This window comes from Accipiter gentilis, chromosome 6 (assembly GCF_929443795.1).
Source record: "Accipiter gentilis chromosome 6, bAccGen1.1, whole genome shotgun sequence".
Lineage (NCBI taxonomy): Eukaryota > Metazoa > Chordata > Aves > Accipitriformes > Accipitridae > Astur > Astur gentilis.
The window spans coordinates 14,376,891-14,400,344 of NC_064885.1; the positions used below are offsets into that span (position 1 = coordinate 14,376,891).

Genomic DNA, 23,454 nt, shown 5'->3' on the forward strand with positions numbered 1-23,454 from the left:
GCCCCTCCGTACGGCAAAATGGCAGCCCCCAGTGCGCGGGGGAAGCCGCGCGGCGCACCGAACCGTGACGAGCGCCGCCGGCAGCCAACCGCCGCGGAGCCCGGCGGCGAGCTGCGCTCCCATTGGGTGGGCGCCGCGCTCGCGCCAGCAGCCGCGCAGGGCTGCGCCGGGGCGTATGTGTCGGTGGGGACGGCAACGGCCGCAGCCCTCGGCGCGGCCGCCGCCATGGACGCAGGTGGGTGGCGGGGGCGGCCTCTTTCCCGCGCCGCGACCGAGGGGAGGGCGGCTGCTTTCCCCCTCAGGTAGCCCGCGGCCCGGCCCGGAGGCCCCCTGGGGTCTGTGGCTTCCCGGGGCAGCCCAGGCCCGGGCGGCCCGGCCCGGCCCGGAGCGGCGCGGCCTCCCCCGGCGCTCTGAGGCGCGGTCCCTGCCCGGCCGGCGGCGGGAGAAGCCACCGCCGCCCGGCCCGATCACCGCTCCGGGGCACGGCCCTGGAAACGGCGTCCCCAGCCCTGTGGGGCCCTAAGGGGCCCGGCCGCCTCCCCTACGAGGAACGGTGGAGGCTCGGGGCGGCCCGGCGGTGACCCCGGTACCGCCGGTGCAGGCCAGAGCCGAGAGGGAGCCAGCTCAGCGGAGGGGGGGGGGGGGGGAATCCTTCCTACCCTTCCCAGCCCGTCTTTCGTCGTTGTCCTTAAAAAGCCTGGAGCTTTTCCGCGTTGTTTGGCGATGTGGCCTGGACGGGGCCTCCCGGGAAGCGAACCGGAGGGCCCGGGCGGTGGCGGGGCAGGTGTCCCGGTGCTGCGCTCGGCTCCCGAAGCGGTGGTGGGGCGGGTGTCCTTGTGCTGTGCTCCACTCCCCAGGCGCTGTGGCTGCCTTCTGCTGCGTCAAGGGGTAAAGGCAACTTGGCCGCTCGTCGTGACTGGTCGTCACCTTTCCTGAGAGTGCCGTCAAGGCTGTTTGCAATAGAGATTTTGTTTTCATACAGGGGGAGATAAAAGGAAGCATGTTGGCATTTGGCTTGGGACTTCCTTCTAGCCTTCGCATAGTAACAGCTTTCATCCACCCTCTGCAGAGATAAGTGTTGTTCCATAATAACGAATGTTTTCCTGTTCCACGTGGGCTCCTCCTCTGCGTTGGGCGAGCATGTGTATGCGGAGGTAATCTGTAGTTCTCATTCCTCCAGACTACTGTTTTGACTTGTTTTTGTCCTTGGTGCAGGCGCTTCTGTTGTCAGTGTAGTCCGGTTGATAGCGTCCCAACTTTCTGCCTGGTGCGTCCTTGCACATCATTGCATCCAGTCTCTTGCTCCTGAGAACAAAACACATTCTAGCAAGTGAACTAATACAACATGAGCTGGGAGATATGTTTGCTTTCCCTTTGCATAAGCATTGCAGGGCTTCTCAAGGGAAGGAAAACTTTGCTGGGATAGACAGTAGGGCTGGATCCCCTCTATACAAAGTGTGGGGGCTCTCATTGCCTTGGAGCAATGAGAGCTCAAGCCCCTTCGCATCCAGCCCTGCTCCTGAGACAGTTGGAGACCTGACAAGCAGACTTTGAGCTGCTTGCTCTGGGCCTCCAAGAAGATGCCACGCTCCAGTTAACTGACTTTCCTCCCTGGCTGTCTCTAAATTCCTTGTTGTTGCTTAGATAATCGGGATTTGTCTTGTTTGAAAGAGCTTAGTTTCTGCAAAGGCCAGAAATAAGGGTTCGGGCTGTTCTTTGGTTATCTGTTTTCTATGCGTTTTTCAACAATAAGCTTTACTAACACAATAAATTTACCTGTTCTTGACTCTCTTTTGTAACATCCTACATTCAGTAGCTTTCCTCCTCTCTGCTTTATCTCAGGTGATGTACCTTTATCAGCTGAGGGAGATGATTGTCTGCTCCATTTCTGATTCTTTTGTGGTGGTGGTAACTGGAGGCTGAAGGACTCGGGGAAAATGTGTCTAAGCTGTTGCAGGTGCTGCCTGAGGAGCATTACAGTGTCGGAGAGAGGCCTCTCCAGAGACTTGGGGAAGACTGAAAAGCAGTTTGGGAAGGGAGGTATTGCAAAGCCTTGTTTTCCTTCCATGTGATGCTCTAAATCCCTGCTTCAGTATTTTGTATAAAAAGGTTTTCAACAAAACGCCTAAGCTGTATAGGCAAACTGTAACTAAGATGATTGATGCTGCAGTGAACATCAGCTGTTTTGCTGTGCAGACCACAGGGAAGATCACTTGCCATATTTCTATTTGAGTCATCGAAGTTTTGGCTTGTTATTTGTTTTCAAAAGTTGATAGAAAAATGAATAGCTTTGCTTTTGGTAAAGCAGATAAAGTTAGTGGCTCTCAAGGACTTGATATTTGCCATGTTTGTATTTGAGTCATCGAAGTTTTGACTTGTTATTTGTTTTTGAAAGTTGATAGAAAAACGAATAGCTTTGCTTTTGGTAAAGCAGATAAAGTTAGTGGCTCTCAAGGACTTGATATTTGCCTTAAGCCCATATCTTGCCTTCAGCACATCTGCAAACTGTCATCACCAGTCAAGGTCTGCTTCCCGGTGCCCAGCTGTGCTTCTGTGTTTATGTGGGAGCTTATTACAAGTTGGGATAATATTTTTAGCTCAGTTTTTTCACTGTACAGCTTATGAATATAAGAACAGAGGCAAGATTTCACCCTCTACCCTAATTCTATGTATTGAGACAGTTTTTCTTGGACTATGTCAAGATGATGCTGTATAGCTGTTCAATAACCTTGCATGTACTCATGTTTAGTAAACTGATACTGAAAGTCTCTGATACTGCAGGCTTGTGCTGGGTATGTCAAGGGTTGTTTCCCTGCACTTCATACAAGGCAGGCTTTTGTGATGTGGTCTGCTGTTCTGTAACTGAGTAGATCTAGCCACATGCAAAAAAGTAGAAGAGAACTCAGACGTTCAGGTTTAATGCTGCTATTTAATGTGGTTTTAGTCTGAATGCCTTTACCTAGGTTGTTTAATGTAGGTGCTTTCTGTAGTGGCATGTACAAAACTCTGTCAAGGCTTTCTTGGTAGGGTGTGGGGTGAGAAGGTGTTCTGGGACACTGCAGCAGACCCTGTGGAAGGTGTGCCCATGGGGCAGAGATCTGGCCAACCTCGTGTCGTTCACAGCATGCCCAAGGCTCCTGGAAAGCGAGGCTGCCTCTCTGCGGGTGTGCTTTGCACGGCTGAAACTCTTGGCTTTTTAACTATAAATCCACTGTGCACAGAGAGAAGTTGAACTGTTGTATTTGATTTGCACTTGGATTTTCTGCAGAGGCTGCTGCTCTAATGTCTTGGATGCTCAGAGGTTGGTATTTAAAACAGATTGAGGGCTTCTTGAAGGTGAAGTTTTGGAGTGCTGCCTGAGAAATCTGCTGATCTCACACGACTTTTGCAGCTCTGAAAGGAGCATCTTTGAATAGGATTTCTGCTTGGTGAATTTCTAGTTTTATTTATTTTCAGACCCTTTGCCTCTAACTGTAAGAGGGAGAGAAAGGCTCCAGTGCAAGCTGTGACACTCTTTGTACCCCTGCCTGAATTGTTTGGGTCCCACTGGCTCATATTTGGCTCATATTTAGCTCATCTGGGCAATAGCACAGTGGATGTAGTTTTGAAAAAGTGCCAGAGTGTATGAAGGCAGGTGTTTGTAAAGGAAACGCTTAGTGGCTTCAAGCCTTGTGGGGAGTTTACTGCTCCCATTACAACATCGTTGATACTAACTGGGAGCACTCACTTGAATTTTCCTCCCTGTGAAGATGAAACCTCAACTCCTGCATTTAATAGTTGTGCCTTTTCAGATGGTGGCAAGTATATTCTTCCAAAAAAACAACATGTGCACTAATGTCTGACTGCATCTTTCAGATGTGCCACTGGAGCTGCAGGACCTTTGCACAGAGCCCAGATGCTGGGCATTCAGCTGAAGGACTGCAAGTCTGAAACTCTCCTCCTGAATGTGCAGTGTCATGGCACTTGTAGTTTGCATGCGCTGTGCTCCCTGAATATGCAGCTGGTCCGGCGGGCAGCCTGGGAATCCCTCCTGCCTGCTGACCCCTTCCTCTCCTAGCTTTGATTGAAGGGGAGAGACTCCAGCAGCCCCTTTCCAGCAAATCCTTGCCATGAGGTTGCCAGTTGTAAATCCTCTGCTTGCGAAGGACCTAATGCCCTGCGAAATGTGGAGCCACACAGGGTATGACATTTGAGAAGGCAAGGAAATGTTGCTAGGAAGGAGAAAGAGGGTTGGTGGGTAGCTTGATAGTTTCTGTGTAGCATCCTTGTTTCAGTCATTTTATTTAAGCTATTTGAGGCTCTTTTAACAGAGCCCTGGATTCGCAGCAAGCTTGAGAACTGACAAAATAAACCACAAAATATTTCTTGCAGCTTTAAAACCCGAGAACTTCAGTTTTTATGTTAAGATTGTATTGGGTGACACACTGAATTTTAAAAAATCCTAACAACTAGCCTTTCTTTGAGCTGTTAGAATAAATTTGTAATGTCTCACCCCAAAGGGGAACTTCTGAAAGTTAAGGGAGAAAGTAGAAAGTGATGCACTCTTGAAAACATCTGCAGAAGTCACGTCGCTTCCTTCCCTGGAAAGAAATCTCCGACATTGAGCAAGAAGCAAGGCAAAGCAAGCCAAGCTATTAAGTGAAGATAGGTACAGAAAACATGGACTGCTGGGGATTCATAAAGTTTGGCTAGTGTTTGGTAAAGAAATTCTTAATTTCCCTGCTAAAGTTTGTTAGAGGAACAGACTGCATTAATTTGCTGGAACTTTTCTGTGCAAGCAGAATTGCTTTGCTTAGGTGGCTGTTGACAAGTCACATCACTGGATAGGAATGGGAACATGTGGGCCGTGCTATCCTAAATGTGCCTGAAACAGTCTGTAGACTAATTCACCCAAGGAACTTGCTTTAAATCTGTTGGGCTGTGGTTAGGGCCAGAGTCTAATTCAGAATTTGATTTCGGAGCCTATTTTCATCGATATTGCCAGGGTTCCTACTTAAAGAGTAGCTGGTCTTAGTGATGGTGTCTTGCTGCTGCTACTTAAGTATTTTCTTTGACATTTGGTATTGGAATTTCAAGTCACAGGGGCAGAAGGCTGATGAAGTACCTACAGGAGGCCAAAATGTCTTGTGTAGCTTGTTTGCCCAAGCACAACATGGAGTATCCTAGATGTCTGGAAGGAGAGGGAGCAGAACTTTGTGGTGACTTTCTGGAGCTATTGTTGATGCAAATCTGCTAAGTTGTTATTTACTGGTGCACCAGATAATGCTTTGGAAAGCTAAGCGGGGAATGATTGGGAGGAAAGCTCATCTGTAGATGACTTCTACTCGTGAGAAGGGCGAGGTCTGCTATGTAGGCAGCACGGGAAAAAAGCAGTAGGTGACTCTCCTGGGAAGCAAAAAGCGAGGCGTGCGCTATGGAGGGTGGTGGCTTTCACAGAAAACGGGGCTGAGGGGAGCTTGTGGTCGTTTAGTCTGTTGCCCTGTTTTAAACTAGTGTCGCATTACCGCACATTTTATTGCATTTGCTGTGAGAGATATTTTCAGTAGCCACTGAAACAGTTACAGAACAATCTGGCTTAGGTCTGCTTTAAATTTTATAGGTGGTTTGTTAAAGAATTCACACCTACAAAATTAGATGGTTCATTTCCAGGGTTCCCAGACCACTTTAAAGTGCCTTATTTCCAAATACAGGCCGAGCGGAGCATGGTTCATCCAACTCTCCTTTTTTTTTTTTTTTTCCCCTCCCCATTCCCTGTGCCTTTTGCACAAAAGTTTAAACTACCCTGATCCAAGGGCAGCCTGTGCTGCTGAGTTGTTCTGTAGTGGTTGTGTAAGAGGATGGATACTTAGGCACTGATGGGTGCCGTGCTGTGAAGGGAGCCAGTAAAATAGACACAAGGTTTGTCTATCGCCTGTGAACAAGTACAGCTCTGCGTTCCTCAGATTTTATTGTGATATTTGTAAAGGCAGTGCTGCTCCTCAAGCTGCAGGCTGTTTTCAGTGCATGTGGTGACTACTGCTGGATTCATTGCCTTTCAAGGAGGGACTGACTTGCAGAGCAAAGTTTAATTCCTATCTTAATGCAATCTGTGCTTCTTGTGTTCCACCACCAAAAATTATATTCTCTGGAAGAAGGATTTTAATCACTTTGCTCACTTGAAAAGAGGACCTCGGTATCATTGCTGATGATGTGCACAATGATGCCTGTTCTGGGAAAGAGAGAGCAGCTGCCAGCTGAAGTTCTAGGTGTTTTCTTGACCGTTTTCTACACTGGACAGAACATAGAGCTCACCTAACCTGGAAATCCCTCTGCTTTTCTGCTTGTGGAACAGCCAGGAGTGAGCCAGGCCTGTGTCAGCTCTCTCTGCTTTCCAGGGTTGGTGGCCACAAGGGGAGCTGGACCTTTTCTTGTGAGCTAAAGCCAGGTGCTCTGGGTGTGTAAGTTACTGGGCTACAGCAGCTCTGATTCTGTAGTTTTGTATGATTTTTTAAAACACAAGGAACAGCTATAGAAGATATATAATTTCTTCTTTTTCTTTCTAGCTACTCTTACCTATGACACTCTCAGGTTTGAATATGAAGACTTCCCTGAGACCAAAGAACCTGTTTGGATCCTTGGCCGGAAATACAGTGTTTTTACAGGTATTTTGCATGCACGATGCAACGTTCTCTAATACTCCAGAGGACTTTGTTAGTGTTGCACTTTGCTTTCTGAGCAGCAAGGTGATTGCAAACCTTATAAACACACTGCAGAGTCTGTCTGTCTGCTGGCAAAGCATCCAGACCATAACTGCCATATTTCTGTCTGGCCATCTCCGCAGGCTCTGGAATATTTTTGTGTAGAAAGTTACCATATAGTAGTTATTGGGACTTGTGTCATGAGGCCAGGATGGTTGAGGGCAGGGGATAGCTCAGGGGAAAGGCACGAAGATGGTTTACTGCTTCATAATTTGCCTGTGGCCACAGTGTCTTTGGGTTGATTGCACCTCTTTGGGGGGAAAAAGAAAGTTTCTTCTGCACAGTGGCACTGTCCTGTTCCTCAGCCCGATTTTGTCTCTCTGGGCATGCAGACTGTGTGAGGAGCAGAATGCTGTTGTCATTAGGGAAGGTGAGTGGGAGATGGATTTAGCTGTGTTTGGTGCTACCCTCATGTGCATGCCTTTTGATTCTGAAAATTTTTCAGAGAAAGAAGAGATCCTGTTGGATGTGACCTCTCGGCTTTGGTTCACCTACAGAAAGAACTTCCCTGCTATTGGTATGTACTGTGGATGAGTCTAAGTACATCCTGGAAATGACGATAATCCGGTTATCTCTACCTAATAAAACAGTCCCCACAAGCATAACATTAATGCACTTCATTTAATTGATAGGATAGGCTTTTTGTTTATCTGATAATGAGAATTCCTCATCCCCTTGGGTATGAGAGATAACAGTGTTTAGAAAAAGGACACAAGAATGAGTTTGGGAAGCCTACCTAGAAACATCCTTTCTTTGAGCAGCATGGGTAGATTTTTGTACTTCATGTTCATTAGATCCTACATAAGTCTAACGTGAAATATTATTTAATGATGTTCTTGGGCTTGAATTGGATTAAAATGATGAAAGCTAGAGATGTGATACAGAAATTACTGCCTTTGTGCATCTGCTCTAAACCATGTGTGGGTTTGTGTGTGGGGTTTTTAAATGCCTGAAGTGGCTGTTACACACGGGAGCTGTAGTAATATGGGGAACATTTTTTAGTGAACTCAAAGGAGGATGTCTTCATTCCTTATGGTATTCTGCATGGTCTCTTCTGTGGTTTGGTTTTGTGTACTAGGTGGAAGGTGTATCAGAAGAGATCCGAGAACAGGTAAATGGGACTCCAAGCCCCATCCGTGTCCCCAGTGTCAACATCATCCCCAGCAGTCAATGGGGAAAATGGCTTAGATTTGGAAAACAGACTTCTTGGTAGCTGGTCCTTCTGGCTTGTTCTGTTGTTTTCCTACTGAGAAACCCTTTGCCTAACAAGCTATGAGACATCTTGGATGCAGTTTAATCCCTTTAAATTCCTGTTTGTGAGCCATAGTTAAACATGCGTTTGAAATTGAAGGGTTAGCATGTGTTTAACTATGGCTCACAAACACAATTGGGGTTTCTATGTGAGTTATTAAAGGGCAGGGGGGCGAAAAGAAATCCCATTTTCTGAGTCATTTCCCATTTACAGTATAGATACAATTTGCATGTTGTACAGTAAACCTTTTCCTTTTTCAGTCTTTCTTCTCCCAGTTATCCCTTTTATTGTTGGCCACTTCCCTCTTTATGCTTGCCTACTTAAATATTGTAAGCTCTTCAGAGGGTAAGGGGAATGTCTTATGCTAATTTTATAACACATTATCAGTTTAGGCTGTTGTATATGTTAAAAATTGCTGGCAAAATTACAGAAGATAGCTGCTGACCATCCAGAAGTTGATTAAATAGTTCTCTTGGGTGATTTTTCTCCCTGTGCTTTTTGTGCAGAGTAATTGCATAGGATTGAAAGAAGAAAGCAGTATTACAAAGAAACTACTTCTACCAGCTGTGCTAAGGCGCAGCTGACTGCGTGCTTGTAAGACAGCTCACTTGCTGTGGTCACACTAAACATTTTACCTATGAAGCTTGTAATAATACCAGAGCTTCAGTGGAGAAGCAGCAGTTTCCTTTTGAAGTTCTGTCAGGGAAATGCTTCCACCATTGAGGCCTTTGTCTCAGACTTTTCAGTGTGAGCTAATATCCAGCTTATTCTCCAATACTATGTAGGATGTGGTTTTTTCATTGCTGGGGTGGCTTTTTTTGGCTGGTGGGTTGGTTTGGTTGGGTTTTTTTGGCTTAACTATGATGTTCACTTTGGAATCTCATCCAGTCATAGCTGCTTACGATGTGGGAATTCCTTGGGACTGATTTGTTTTGCATGACGAGTTGCCTTCTCAAGATGAGGATTACAAGAGGTGCCTGTAACAAGCACCTCTGTGTAGAAATGTGTCTCTGAAGTGGGCTGGAAGTCTGCAGCTAGGCTCAAGGGCTGTTGTGCTCCTGAGAAATTCAGCTCTTTCTAGTTGAGTTGTTTGGACTTTCTTTGAAGTTTTTTTCCCCTTTCAGTTAGTGTTAGAGGGTTTTGTTTGTTTGTTTTTAAGAGATGCCATTAAGTTACTCACTGATAACTACATTTTTGTTTCTTAGTCTTGGGTATGTGAGCTAAGGTAGTCCTTATTCCCTGCCTGATTTCTTGGGTGAACCTGCTACCCATGCAGACTTAGAGTGCTTTCATTTCTTCTCCCTCTTGGCACTGTTTTAGTATTCATTACGTATTTATATTCTGTCCTCATTTACAGGAGGAACCGGTCCCACATCTGATACTGGCTGGGGCTGTATGTTGCGGTGTGGCCAGATGATCTTTGCTCAGGCCTTGGTCTGCAGGCATTTGGGAAGAGGTAAACCAGTGCACAGCCTGTACTGACTTCCAGGGCCATGTGCTCCCACAAGTGTAGTACTTGTGCCCTTGTTATCTGCTGTCCTTACAGCTGATAATTGCTGAGGGCTCTATAAGTTTTTCTTCAGTGTCCTCAATTTCAGGGCTGTTGAGAGAACAGTCTACTGGAAACCCTCCAGCAGGTTTTTCCCCCACTGTCTACAACTCCACATAAAAAGATATAGTTGTCCAAGCCTTAAAACAAAGCAGAGCCCTGGAACATGTAGTTAAATCCACTGAAGCCAAGCATGCAGTAGATTTTTCTTGAAGGGTTTTTTATATAGCTGAAGTTTAGAACAACTTAGTATGTTGATTCTTACTTATAGTTCTTACTTATAGTTCAGATTTGTCGTAAAGCCCTCACTTACTGCGTGTAGTCTCCTCTCCCTGAATACTTCTGTTCTTGTGCTTGACCTGTGCTTGGTTTGTAAGCAGCTATATTGGAGTGGGTTTTTGACAGTTATGATGCCCTTTGAATTTGTGGAGGAGGATTTTTATAGCGAGGTCACCTGTTTTTTTTCCCCAGAATACGTAGTTCATGCCTGTCAATGACAAATTGTAATCCTATTTCCCATCTGTGGGATAGAGGTACAATTTGTGTTTTCTGATTTTTTTTGTTTATTTGCTTTTCTGTGGGTGATATTCCTTTGTCTCAACTGTGAGAAAGCTTACTTTTAAAATTAATCCTTTACTGTTGGGAATGCCTCGGATGCCTAATGATAAGGTAGTGACATGAAAATTGGGTCAGTTGATTGATGCACAGGGAAAAGAATTGTAGCTTGCGGCCTCTAGTTGCTAATAAACACCATGTTTTGTTTCATATATCCCCTTGTCTGTCTTAGACTGGAGGTGGATAAAAGGGAAGAGGCAGATGGATAATTACTTCAACGTTCTTAATGCCTTCATTGACAAAAAAGACAGCTACTACTCCATTCACCAAATAGGTAAGAGTCTGGGTGCTGAAGAGTGTGGAGTTATTCAGTCTGGGTTTCCCACGAGTGCAGAACATCACTCTGTGTTTGTTTTACCAGCTTAGCCAAAAAAAAACCCCAACTATGCTGCTTGTTTTCTGACATGGTGTAAAACTACCACTCTTTATTATGGATTATGATGGATTTTTGTTCTTGACTCCATTAAGGCCGTCAGGTTTGCCTAATGCTTTAGGTTATATTCAGCATCACTTTCCATATGCTAGCTAAGGTGAGAGGAACGCGTGGGGTTGCTGTTCTCACTAGGACCTTGTAATATGAGAAGATTGCTGAGCGAAGAAATTCTCAGAAGTAGCAAATGGGCTAAGGAAGGATCTCACTTTGATATAAACTTCCCTGACAAATCGGAACAGCCTGTTCCAGTTTTTCCTATAGGGTGTTAACGCACTTATAGCTTCAGCGAACAGAATTGCAGATTACAGGGGTGGTCTGGTAATCAAACTAAGTAAAATTTCTTCTGAGGTAACATTGCCTTTTGAACTTCTGCATTATTGCATTTTGGGGAAAGGATTTGCTTTACGGTCCTTCAGGATATGCTTCTCACTCCCATCTACACTAAGATACCCTATGAAAGGGTAGATTCTGCTGACTCAAAAATGTTTCCAAGTGAGATGTCTTCCCTATTAAATACAAACTCTGATTAGGAAGGGACACAGTGTAGGTGAAATTGTTTGATTAAATTATTTTGTTTTTTTCATGCGATGCAGCCCAGATGGGAGTTGGAGAGGGAAAATCCATAGGTCAGTGGTATGGACCAAACACAGTCGCACAAGTGCTCAAGTAAGTGCTGTGTTTTTCCTTTATATCTTTTGAACCACGCAGTGGGGTCATTTGGTTTGTAGCACCTCCTAGCTTACAGGTTTCTGCCTATTGACTGAAGTGCAACTGTATGTTTTAAAGCTGTTAGCAGGCCACCTGCTTGACCTTATCGACCTGTTTGGGCAGGAACTTGAAAGGAGCCCTTCTGTCATTCAGATGCTGGCAGGATGTGAGAGAAAACAGATTTCAAGTTGAGGACAGCCCCCCCAAAATCTTTCTCCATGTCCCACAAGTAATGTGCTTGCCACTAGAACTGAGCATAATACTCTGCAGCAGACCAGAAGCAAGTGTCAGAGTAGATGATTGTTGCTGTTGTTTGGATCTCTGCTAGCCTCTGAGTTGCCTCTGCTGACCTGAAAAGAGTGTCATCATTACGAAAAAGCTGCCAGTGAGCCATCAAGTGACTAATGCATTAGCAGAGGAAACTATTAATATTTGCTGCCTGGGTTCCATGGTGACAGGCAGAGGATCAGAGCAGTGCTGGAGCATGGACTGCCTTTAACTGGGACAGAATGTATTTGGAGAAATGTCCCTCCTATCGCCATTCTTCCCTCACTTTGATTAGATGAGCAGGTAGCTCCTTGGAGTAGGCTAGGATTGCCTAAAAGCAGCTTTTCCAGGTCAGACTATAGGCTGAATTAGCCCAGGATCTGGTATAGGTGATCACAAGATATGTACAGAAAGTAAATGTGACTTTTTTTCAGTTGTTGTTATTTATTTTTTATGCTGTCTTACTTTCTGGTAACCAGTAGTTATGGGATTTGAGTTGGAGATTATATCAGGGCTCTTGTACTTAGTAGCTGCTGAGTGACAAATTCCCAGGTGTGGTCCCACTTGCAATCTTGTTTATTCTTCTGGCCATAATTACTAGTGGCAATGAAGTCTACAACTCTGATATGTGTATAAAAGTGTACTTTACAACATAACTGATGAAAGCCAATCTCTCCTAATCCACTTTCTCCTCACCATCTTTCTCTTTTAGTTGTAACTAATCCTTGCTTACTTTTTTTTTTAATTTTCCTGTAGAAAACTTGCAACTTTTGATACATGGAGTTCACTGGCAGTACATATAGCCATGGACAACACAGTAGTGATGGAGGAAATCCGTAAGTATCACATGAAGGTAGAATGTGGTATATCCTCTGGCACCAAGAAGCCAGAAAAAATTGGAGAGCATATAGTAGTACAACACAACAAGCATGAAGTAAATGTTCTGTCTTAAAGCTGTGGCCAAGCGTGCTAAAACCAGATGAGAATTGCTGTTCTAGGGCAAGGAAGCCCCTTTTTTGACGTTTGCTTCATCTGATAAAGCCTCTGACTTGGCCCTGTGGCCTCTGGATCTGGAGAGAAGGTCTGCTGACCTTCAGACAATGGGTGGGAGCTGCTTGGAGAAGGCAGTGTCAAACTTGTTTATGGCCACAGGGAGCAAGCAGTAAATGGCTGCTTCCTTTCTCATGTAATGGGGTAGGAATGTTTCTGCTATTAGGCAGAGTAAGAAAAATAGAACAGATAGCTGAAGAGGAAAATGAACAAAATTGGCAGGGGAGGGGGGAAGTAGAATGGAATCCATCTCTGGAGTGGATCTCTCATCATCTTTTAAGGAGTTCTCACTGGTTGTTTCTTTTTTTTTTTTTTTTTTTTTTTTTTTTTTTTTTTTTTTTGGTGCATCCTGATAATAGGATGGTGCTGGAGGCTGAGCAGCTGTGCAGTGTGTTCATCCCTAGCATGCTTTCTCGGGCTGCAGTGCCGCAGTAACCAAAGCTGAATGCCTGCCTTGCTGGTTGCTGCAGTCCTGCATGGTCCTGGCTGCCCAAGCCTTCCCCTAGCTTGCTTTAGACTAACTCATGAGGCAGTGCGCTTACACAGCACAAAAACACTGCCAGGTTAGTGTTCTGAAACGGCACATAGAACAGTCCAGTGAGCGCTGGAGCTGGTGCAAGATTACAGGTGAGGTCGTGGCAGGCATCAGTTAGGCTGGCTTCGGCTGCCACAGAGCCAAAATCAATTTAACAGGCAATTTGTCCCTAGAGTGCAGGACAGTCACTTTACAAAGTCACATCTTTTATCAGGTAGTCTCAGTTGAGAGGCAAAGAAACATGGGATCTGATTGAGATGTGCCTGTCTAACCTTGGGTACTTGTAGTCCTATGAAGGTATGTGCTGATGCCCTTTGGCTTAAACAAGGGCCAGTGTGAAAGCCTGAAATCATTATTTCTAGAACTGAAGCGTGCTGGTTGTGAGGCTTGGGTATGCTGCAGGCTCTTGTCTGTGTGGCACTGACTGTTCAGCACTGATACCACTTCAAGTAACATGTCCATACAGCTCGTAATGTGCAGGGGGTGTTTGTTTATTTTCCTCAAATATGAATCATAATGTACCTGTTCAGCACCTGAAAGTCACTGTATGAGTGGGTCTGATGTGTTACATGTCTGTAGGTATGTGTTAAATATTTTGTGCCCCAAACATCTGTCGATAGTGAAGCATTCAGAAGTTAATGCTGTTTCATGCTTCTGTTAAATTTGGTCACTAATACTGTTCAGCCTAAGGTTCATAGGAAATGCCTTTTGCTACAGCAGTGAAGAAACATCCATCTTTATCCCTTCCGATTCAGTCTGTTGTATCAGAAAGGGGCTCTTAGCTGGGCATTGGAGGATCCTGTTCATAAAAAAGGTGACAAGACAGTAAAGCCAGTATCTGATAGCAGCAGCTGCAGCAGGAGAGATGTTGTGTCAAATCTGTTGGAATATGTTTGCAGGAAATGGTTTGAATCCAGCCAGGAAGCTGATTCTGCTGTGCTGTGCTGTGGCACCACAGCACTGCAAAGCCTGCCAAAGAAGCAAGGTGAACTTATTCTGTGCCGAGCTCCCTACTGCTTAAACTTGGGTTAAATATGTTCATATCACAGTGCAGGATTGCCAGTTGCTTTGCCTGATGAGGAAACCTGCAGTGACACCCTGTTCAGCAACAGCCCTGACTTGGCAGCTTATTTCAGATCATCAGAACAGGCAGGCTACTGCAACAAAAACCCCCATGATTTTACTGTTTGAACAGGATAATACACTATGAATAATGACTTTCAGTTTTCTCGGGACCTTCAGTAACTATGTCTGTGGATGAGAGGAGGGACAGTATAGGGAGCAACTGCAACCTCTTCAGTGCAGATTGTCTCTCATATTGAGGCTTTAGATCAAAGTCCTGTTTCTTCTAACCTTGGGTGTAATGTTCTCCTTGTTCAGCTGGGTTCGAAGCTCTTAGTAGTGAGCAAACACCCTGCTGAAATGGCTGGTGATGAAGGTGTTTGTTTACATGGTGTCCTACCTGCTAGAGTGTCCTGGCATTCAGCTTAGGCCAGGAATAAATTAAATGAGCCTCTGGCATTTTGTCTAATTGCCTTGGCTTCATGATTAAAGTGCTGTGCGTTTCTTTGGGGTTTGAGTTTTTACTTCACATGCCCAGCAAGTAATGAAATTGGCCAGTGAGACAGGTAGGCTTGGAGATGTTTCTGTACTAGAATTTACATAATCTGGTTGCATGACAGCCTGGCTGTGTGTTTGTCAAGCCTATAGAATGAGGATGCATAGTGCTTATGTCGTGCTTATGCCCCAAGGAGTTTTACTGCCCCATATCTTACAGGCAAAGCTCCTACTGAAATTGCAGAGTTTAATAATCATCCTGCTTTAGGTCTCTAAAGTAGCTTCTGAATGATCCCCGATTAAAATTTATGAAGGCTTTAGTGAACTTTAGGAAAATTACAACTGCTCTAGACAGACACTATGATTGTATCTCGTTACACTGCCAATTACACGTGAATATTTCCTGTTAAGCTATAACGCTTTCCTCATTCAGTTCAACTGTCTTCATATCTGCCATGAACTACTCTGGAGTTCAACACACCAGATTTTTCTCTGCCTACACGCTCTCTGAATTCAGGACTCTTGCCTGACCTCCTAATCAACTCGTTCAACCTTGTTGGCACAGGTTGTTGCTTAGCTGCTCACCTGCTGGAAGAATTTGCATTTTAATGTCCCACCAGATGGTGGCTGTGAGTACAGCATGCTTTGGCATAATCTTGATGTAAGCTTAGATGAAATGCTGAGCCCTACCAGAAGCCCTCCAGGGAGTACACACATCACACGATCCCAGCACTGGACCTCTTTAAGCTTTTCTTTTTATTAAGTGCTGTAGGCTTTTAGTGAATAGCAGTTGTTGATCAGAGCTTGAATAGAATTACTCAAGGTCTAGAAATGGAGGTTATTTCTGATGCTTTCTGCTCATGTTCCCTTTCTGTAGGGCGGTTGTGCCAGTCCAACTTCCCGTGTGCTGGAGCTGCAGCATGCCCTGCTGTGGAGTCAGATGTGCTCTATAACGGGTACCCAGAGGAAGGAGGGGTTAGAGATAGGCTCTCACTGTGGAAACCATTGGTGCTGCTGATACCTCTCCGCCTTGGGCTCACAGAGATCAATGAAGCCTATATTGAAACACTAAAGGTAGGGAATCTGGAGCTGAATTCCTGGTGTTCTGATGCTTAAGGACCCTGTTGTGAATTAAGTCATTTCTCCAATTTGGTTTTGGGGCAAAAATACTTGGAAGTGATTGTCCTATTTGCAAAAGAAAAATGTGTTTAGAGATGATCCTTGCAGAGGTCAGGATATGGGTTCTTGCAGGCTATAGTCAGGAAAATGGCGGGGGGAGGAGTTAGGGCCTTTTTGGTTGGTGGGGGTTTTGGGGGTTTTTTTTGGTGTGGGTTGGGTTTGTGGGTTTTTTTGAGGATCTTACCTCACAACTTAATCTTGGTCCCTATTTGTGTTTAGAGGTACTGGCCTGCTGAAGCATTTGTTCAGCACAACTGTACTGTGCTTGGAGGCAACCTAAGCATTAATGAATGTAGTGTTGTAAACTCCTTGTGGCTCTGATGCTGGAGCTTGTACTGCAGACTGAGGCTAGAAGCTGGCAGACGGTTGCAGGTTGGAGTATCAGCAGGCTGCAGAATTTAGGGTGTGCAGAGTGCACGCATAAGACGGTGCACCTTGTCTTGGCTGTCCTAATGCTAGCAAGCTCTGAGCTGGACAGGTAAGAGAGCTCCAAATTCACGCAAGGTTACTTGCCATTAACTCAGTAGATGGTGGCTGGCTACTGCAGCTGGATAAGGAACTTAAACTGTTTCCTGAATGATTGTTCCCTCCTGAGAGCACTGTTGCAACCTGATGACAGCTCCAGGGGACCTTGTCACTGACTGCAGCAAAGCCAGGACTTGTCTGGACTGGGTCCTGGAATAGTGCTGCTGCTTCCATTTGGTCTGCCTGTGTGTTCCTGTCAGCAGTTAAAAGTGGTTTTGAGCTGCTTCCGTGTTCCTTGAACGCCCTGCGTTGCAGCTTTCAGCCTTCCTGATGGAGCTTCTCTCCAGAAATGGCTGTTTCTGCTGCTAGAGTTGCTGATTTTCAGTGTCCCCGTCTTACTTTCCCACTGCATTTTTGGATGTGTGCCTTTGTTGCCACCTGCTGTCTCACTGTCTGTCAGCTGTGTGTTTTCTGTATTGCTTTTCCAGCACTGCTTCATGATGCCTCAGTCCCTAGGAGTGATCGGAGGGAAACCAAACAGTGCTCACTACTTCATTGGCTATGTAGGTGAGTGCCCAGAGTACTGAAAGACTTTCCAAGCATCTCCTCCCAGCTAAAAAATGCTTGGGGAGCAGTACAGCTCTCCTGCTTGGTCTGTGGTGCATGCTGCAGGGTTCTTCTGCTGGAAGCATGGAAGGCTGCTGCAGACCGAACCTCTTTGTGAGAACCTGAGTGATGTAGTTTTGAACAGTGGCCATAGTATGGGCCATAAACGTCCACTGCATAATTCTAAATCCTGTCTGTAAAGAGGTGTGGATAGAGACTTCTTCCTGCGTTCGAGCTGACGTCCCTTTAGGGGCTTGGCTGGATTTAACTGTTCTGTAGTTGTCCCCCTCCTGAAACCCTACAAACTGTTGTCCTTTTATTCTCCTCCTTCCCTCTGATTTCTCTCTCTGCCTGAGACCTCAAGCTGGTTGTGCTTTGGATTTCTGGGGCCTACTTGAGCTTATACAGGACCCTGGAAGGCATGTGCAGAAACAGTATCCAAATAGTGCCTGTGCCTTGATCCCAGGGTGTTGCTGTGGAGTGGCCACTGTGGTTTTGCTGGCAGCTGGCTTTTTGCCTGGCTGAGAAGCATTTGGGAAAGTGGCTGAAAGCAAGTTGTCCCTAGAACGTGGGTTCCTCTGTGGGGTTACGAGAGCTGGCTCTGTCATTGCTCTTCCTCCTCTTTCTATCTCACCATTTGCGTCTCAGAAGACCAGCTTCTGGCATGGTTCTTCCTGTTGATGTCTCCTTGCCTGTCTGTCTAGGTGAGGAACTCATTTACCTGGATCCCCACACTACGCAGCCTGCAGTGGAGCCCAGTGACAGCGGCTGTCTCCCTGATGAAAGCTTCCACTGCCAGCACCCTCCCTGCAGAATGAGCATTGCTGAGCTTGACCCCTCCATTGCGGTGGTGCGTTCCTGCTGCTTGTTTCTGATCACCCAAAGGAGCAGTGTTGTGGTTCCTCTGTTTCACAGCTGTCCCTTTTGCCCAGGGAACTGGCAAAGGCAGTGGTGATGAGTTGGTACTACTTTACAGGCATGCTGTGCTCTGGGCAAGTGCTGCTGTGGGTTTCAGTAATGTTGGTAAAGCAGCTCCTCGTGCAAGAAGCAGTTTGGTACAGGAAAGTTGCCCTTGCACGGCAATTAAATGCCATTCCTCATGGGGCAGTGTCCTCTTTTCAGGTTTAGTCTGGGCTTTTGATTGCTGCCTTTTGATGGGCAGATCTGAATCCATTCCTGAATCCGTATTATGATTCAGTGTGGCTTGTTTTCTGTTGTATCTGAGATGCCTGCCCTTTGTTTCCATGTGGGTTTTTTTCTGCCCAGTGTTCCTTCTGCAATTGAGCAGACCATTCCAGCACTTGGGTAGTCTGGTCACACCAAGCGTACGGAGAGTGTTCAGTTTAACAGAGCAGTGTAAGCCACAGTTTAAAAGCAAGGCAGTTAGGTGTTCTAGCTGCTTGCAGGCCTGGTCATGTTGCTTGGTGTTAATACAAGGCCTTGGGACTGAAATGATCAATCTACAATATATAAAGATAAATTCCTTTTTTTTCAGGGCTTTTTCTGCAACACAGAGGAGGATTTTAACAATTGGTGCCAGCAAATCAAAAAGGTTTGTGTTTATATCGCTGGGAAAGGAATACAGCATATTGTCTTGTTTCCAAACCACTGCACAGACACCATGTTCTCTGGAGCATGATCCCATTTTAAAGCATATGAAAATAGTTTACTAAACTATCAAAAAGAGCACAGCTCTGAAATTCTGTTGATTGATGCGAGTCAAAGATTTGAGAAGTGTTTTTTCAGCTGCATTGAAGTCCCAACAGATCATTATTACCCCTTAAAGACCCAGAGCACTGTGAGTACAGAGTTGTTGGTTCTCATGGCTTTACTCTTGCTCCACAGCTGTCCCTGGTAAGAGGAGTGCTGCCAATGTTCGAACTGGTTGAACGCCAGCCATCGCATTTCTCCAACCCCGATGTCCTGAATCTCACACCAGGTGAGGCCACACAGGGAGGTAGAGCTAAGGGTGAGCTCGTCCCTTTGGTTTTCCAGAAATTGTGTGGAACTGCATGGTGATTTCTAGTATGTTCCTATTCTGCCTGGAGTTTGATCTGGAGCTCTTAGGCCAATTGGTTTAGTTCTTTGGCTTTCAACTAGTGGTTTGCAGATCCCACAGTGCCTCAGGATTATTTTTAGAATGAGTCTGTGAACGGTGATGTTGACTGAGAGCAAGAAAAAACAAGTTCATAGGCCATTACAGCAATGTGATTTTATGATTTGTAAAGGGATGCTTGGAGGAATCAAAAGGGTCCATTGAAAAGGCTGAAAACTGAGTTTCTAGGTAATGAAAATTGTCACAGACAGGGCTGGTCAAACTTAGTTCCAGTGTAAGGTACTCCTTCCCTGTGCATGTGCCACTACCAATGCAAAAAGGAACAAGCGCTGGGCAGTATCTTGGCTGTCAGGCTCTGCTTATCATGTCAATAATGTGCACAAACATTGCAGGAGATAGAGCCAGTGACAGCTTCTTCCAAGAGGAGTGAGTATGTGTGGACAAGCTTACCCTGTCAGCAGGCATTGGACCATGTCCTGTCACTTGCATCCTGCACCCTGTGCTGCCTTGCTCTCTCTCTCTCCCTTAGCATGAACTTGCAAAGCCTTTCTTACCTCACTGTCCTTTTCTGTAAGAATGCTTGATTCCTTAAACTGTCAGTTGATCCTTGCCTGTATTAAATTGTCCCTATTTGCTGCCTTTCTTACTCTTAAAAATGTTTTTATAATAGGCTACTTGCCCTTCTCTGTCTTCCGTAGCTTGTAGAGCCTCTCCTGTCTGCTGTGTCCATTCTCTTTCTCTTACAGTCCCACCCCTCACTAGAAGGAGTAATTGTACTTTCATGACTGTCCAGCCCCTTGTCCTTATTTTCCCCAGCTGGTTGGGTTCTCTGCTGTCTGTCTTAAGTGAAGGGGACTGCTCCTCTGAGGAGCACCTCTGGAAGTTGTGCTGCCAGCACTCACAGGCACTGCGGTTGATCAAAAACAGTGACACTAGGCATTTGCATGCTCTACTGTGGGATTAAAGCTTGTCACAAAATGTTTGAGGGGGGGCTGCAGCTTTGCACTTCTCTGTCCCCAGTCATCAGTTATTGCAGTTTAGCTTTTGGCTGGCTGTTCTGCCAAGTCCAGTGAGTGCTTTCTTGAAGCCTGAGTTAATGGAGGTTTCTCCTTTACTTCCCCAGTTTGCCCATACATTCTCACCTGGATTTCCCCTATGGTAAAGTTGCTTCCCCTTTAAGTATGTGCTCCCTCCTCACCATAGGGTTCGAAGGATGGACAGGAGGGATCAATTACATTATGTTTCCTCACAAAACGGACCGTACTAATTGCTTTTGGGAGAGTGCATGTTGTGTAATTACATTACCCAGCAGCTGGATCAAAGGCTGCTATAGCAGAAAGTCTCTATTACATGGGGGGGTGGGGGGAGGACCTAAATGGATATTAGTCCAGACCTGGGCAAGTTCTCCTATTTTGAGCCTCTTGAGGCAGAACAGTCTTCTGCTAATACAGAGCTGCTGCACAGGAAGGTTGTACAAAACGGTCACAGCAGAGTTGCACTGCACCAGGGCTGTGTTTGGGATCTGTGAAACGCAGCACACCTTCTGTGCACCACGTAATTCTCTTCAGTGCATTTTCCGCTACATGTTCTCATCCCTCCTCAGAGCCTTTGTTCAGGTATGCTACTGAGTCTCTTGGAACTTGCAGGCACTTGACACTCAAACTCTGCTGCCCTCCAGCTGCTGGTGTCACTGATGATGAGCAGTCAGTGCATCCCACAGAGGTAGTGTTTTCTTTTTCTCTTGCAGACTCCTCTGATGCTGACAGACTGGAAAGGTTCTTTGACTCAGAAGATGAAGACTTTGAAATCCTATCCCTTTGAAAACAAATAGGAAACTGACTCTGCAAATTTGTGTTATGTGTGGGGAGAAGGGGGGGAGGGAAGCTCCTTCGAGAGCCTGGGGCTACCGGTTTTCATAGGCGCTTGCTGCCATCCCCGCCTCTTGTCCATCCTGGCATTCTGTGCAGCCTCTGAGCGGAGCGTGCATTGTCTGCGTTGGGATGAAGAACCAAGTGGGTATTATAGCCTTACTGGCTGGAGTCAGAATTTCTCAGCAGAAGACAGTTGCTGGAAGTGGATGCAGTGGTGCTTAGGAGTTCAAAGCCTATCTGTTACATCAGCAGGTCAGTTGGCCTTCTGGGGGAGGCATAGAAATTGTTAGAGCGCTAAATCCTTACGTGGGGACTCCCCTCTGGAGCTTAAATAGAGCCACCCATCATTTAGCAGGTGAAATGTACAGTTAATGCCCTTAGCAGCTTCTCTTCTCACTGGCCAACTTTGACTGCAGCTCACAATGCAAATGAACAGCAGATGTGTCCAACAAGACAGCTGTGAAGCCCCTGGAGTGCAGGTGGCCAGGCTTCCTACAGTACAAATCCTGTTCCTGCTTTGCAGTACACAGCACTTCCTCACAGGTGTAGTACCCCATACCTGCTCACATCCTATGAAAAGGAAGTTGAGGGAACTTAGAAGCGACTGGTAGTTCAATAAGCAAAAGGCTGTCTGGGAAAGTGTGGAGCAGACCCATGCTGCTGGGAAGGAACATCTCAATCTATCTCAGTTCAAATTACAGCGGAAAGAATGGAAAGAGAATAGAAAATGTATGTGGTTTTGCTCAGTGAGTCAATAAAGCATCGTGCTTCTATGATGGATTAATCTCTACAGCAAGTATCTTCAGGAAAGCTGCTTCAAGCAGAGAACTGGTTTCCATAGCCCTGGGAAAAAAAAAATTCCACAGCTGAGAGAGGTAAAAACAGGACAACTGAGATCTGCCAGTCTTGTGCCTGCGCCCCAGCGTGCTGGCATGGTGTCTAGGGAATTAATCCTGTTGGTACCAAAAATATGAGCTGTAAAATTCCTCAAGGTGTTCTCGGTGGGTTGTTCAGCAGTTCTCCAACTACTCCTGTTAGACATTCCCCTTCCAAATCGGAAGAGGTGCCTGAAGGTCGAGTAGGCTTCCTAGCTCTGTTGGTGCCTCTCCTTTTGTCTTCTGCCAGCTACCCCTCCCTGCAGAGTATGCACAAAGGTACTGTAGGAGCTAACCCAGAGAAACCCATGTCAAGTAATTATCCTAAAGAGGGCAGTAAAGACAGAATGCCTTGAGAAGGTCCAATTATACTGGAAATTTTAGCTACTTTAAGATGATAGCTCTGCCTGGGGTCCTTCTCTGCATAGAATTCAGAGAGAGGTGAACTGTTGAGGAGAGCTGCCATAATGCAAACTGCAATAGAAGTTGCTGAAGTAGCTTCCTTAATGCATGCTGCAGATTGCAAACCTGTTTACAAGGCTTGGTTTTGTACATTTAGGATTGGAACCTGTCAGCTGATGCTTTTGTGCCCAAGGGTCGTGACAGCTGGCTAGAAATGACCTGTTTCCCCTGCGACTGACCTACTGATGCTCTAACTGTCCCTATGCTATCCAAAAGCAGAGGTTTGAACTGGGAACCACAATGCTTCTGTCACTAAATTATTATTTGCTGCTTTCTGCCTGCTTCTCCTCTTCTCTCTTGTAGTTAGGGGAAGAGGCAGCAGAGGAAGTGGGGCTGTGCTCCATTCATCTGCTTTCGATTTGTATCTGAATAAACAGATCTAAAATCTTCGCCTGTCCTAATGTTCTTGCACATGAATTGAAGGTGGTGGTGGGTGGTATCTGGTAACCCTGCAGCACAGTTGGGAATGCTGTTAAAATTATTGTAGTTTTTACTCTGGGCAATGAAGGCAGATGGGAGCAAAAGTCAAACTGTGCAATGGTGACTTTATCTTCCTTTTGGTGTATCTGATAGAATTGCTGCTGGCTGCTTGGAACTGCCAAGTTAATGTTCCTACCCCAGAGGGTAAGCACCTGCAGACATGCTGGTAGAAAAGGAAAAAACACTTCCATAGCAATTCTGCTACTTGACTTTTAAGCAGCACAGCATCTCTCTGCATCTAAAACGGTGTAAGCCCTTCAGAGACAGGACATACTTTTTTGGTGAGTATCTGCCATGTGTGCTTTTGAGGTAGAGGGGAAAGAGCCAAGCAGACACTCAAAAGTTTTTGCATTGGTAGGTGGAAAGTGAAACTTGTTTCCTTTAAGATTGTATGCCCGCTGTTTAACTGACAGCTTTTCATAGCATCAGTTTCCAGCTAGCCTTTCAAGCACCAGCTCTGCAGTAGTAAATGTCACAGAATTAAGCATAGTCAGTTCAATAACCATTTTTCCTATTTTGCCATGCAACAGGAGGACACAGCACTTAAATCGGAAGGCTGTACCCTCTGTTGTCACTGGCAGGTCCTTTTTTGTTGAGAGCTAGTCACTCAGGATGCACCTCCCTCTTGATTTGTACACAAGAAGAGTTCCTACTTGTTTTGTATTCATGCTTTTATGGCCGAGGACAGCTTAGCCAGGCAAGATTTTACCCTAGGGTTAATGTAACCCCAATAACAGAGGTGAGCTCAGCTTTCTTA

General features: G+C 45.7%; 1 protein-coding gene across 7 annotated transcripts; it reads left to right on the forward strand.

Annotated features, from left to right (window-relative positions):
* The first annotated feature begins 139 nt into the window (after positions 1 to 139).
* On the forward strand, positions 140 to 22,606 carry ATG4B (autophagy related 4B cysteine peptidase). 7 transcript variants are annotated; one of them, XM_049803922.1, is made up of 15 exons: positions 140 to 235; positions 983 to 1,154; positions 1,949 to 2,040; positions 6,543 to 6,641; positions 7,183 to 7,254; positions 9,347 to 9,445; positions 10,326 to 10,427; positions 11,180 to 11,252; positions 12,318 to 12,397; positions 15,581 to 15,777; positions 16,836 to 16,914; positions 17,658 to 17,803; positions 18,449 to 18,505; positions 18,799 to 18,892; positions 20,757 to 22,606. In XM_049803922.1, exons 2-15 carry the CDS (start codon positions 1,096 to 1,098, stop codon positions 20,828 to 20,830), a joined length of 1,323 nt encoding a protein of 440 aa, XP_049659879.1. In that variant the 5' UTR covers positions 140 to 235; positions 983 to 1,095; the 3' UTR covers positions 20,831 to 22,606. The 7 variants fall into 7 exon arrangements, 6 of the variants coding, with proteins under 6 accessions (XP_049659879.1, XP_049659883.1, XP_049659882.1 ...); XM_049803923.1 differs by having other exon boundaries at positions 161 to 235; positions 1,070 to 1,154; XR_007506439.1 differs by lacking the exons at positions 16,836 to 16,914; positions 20,757 to 22,606 and having other exon boundaries at positions 18,799 to 18,879.
* Positions 22,607 to 23,454: the final 848 nt, after the last annotated feature.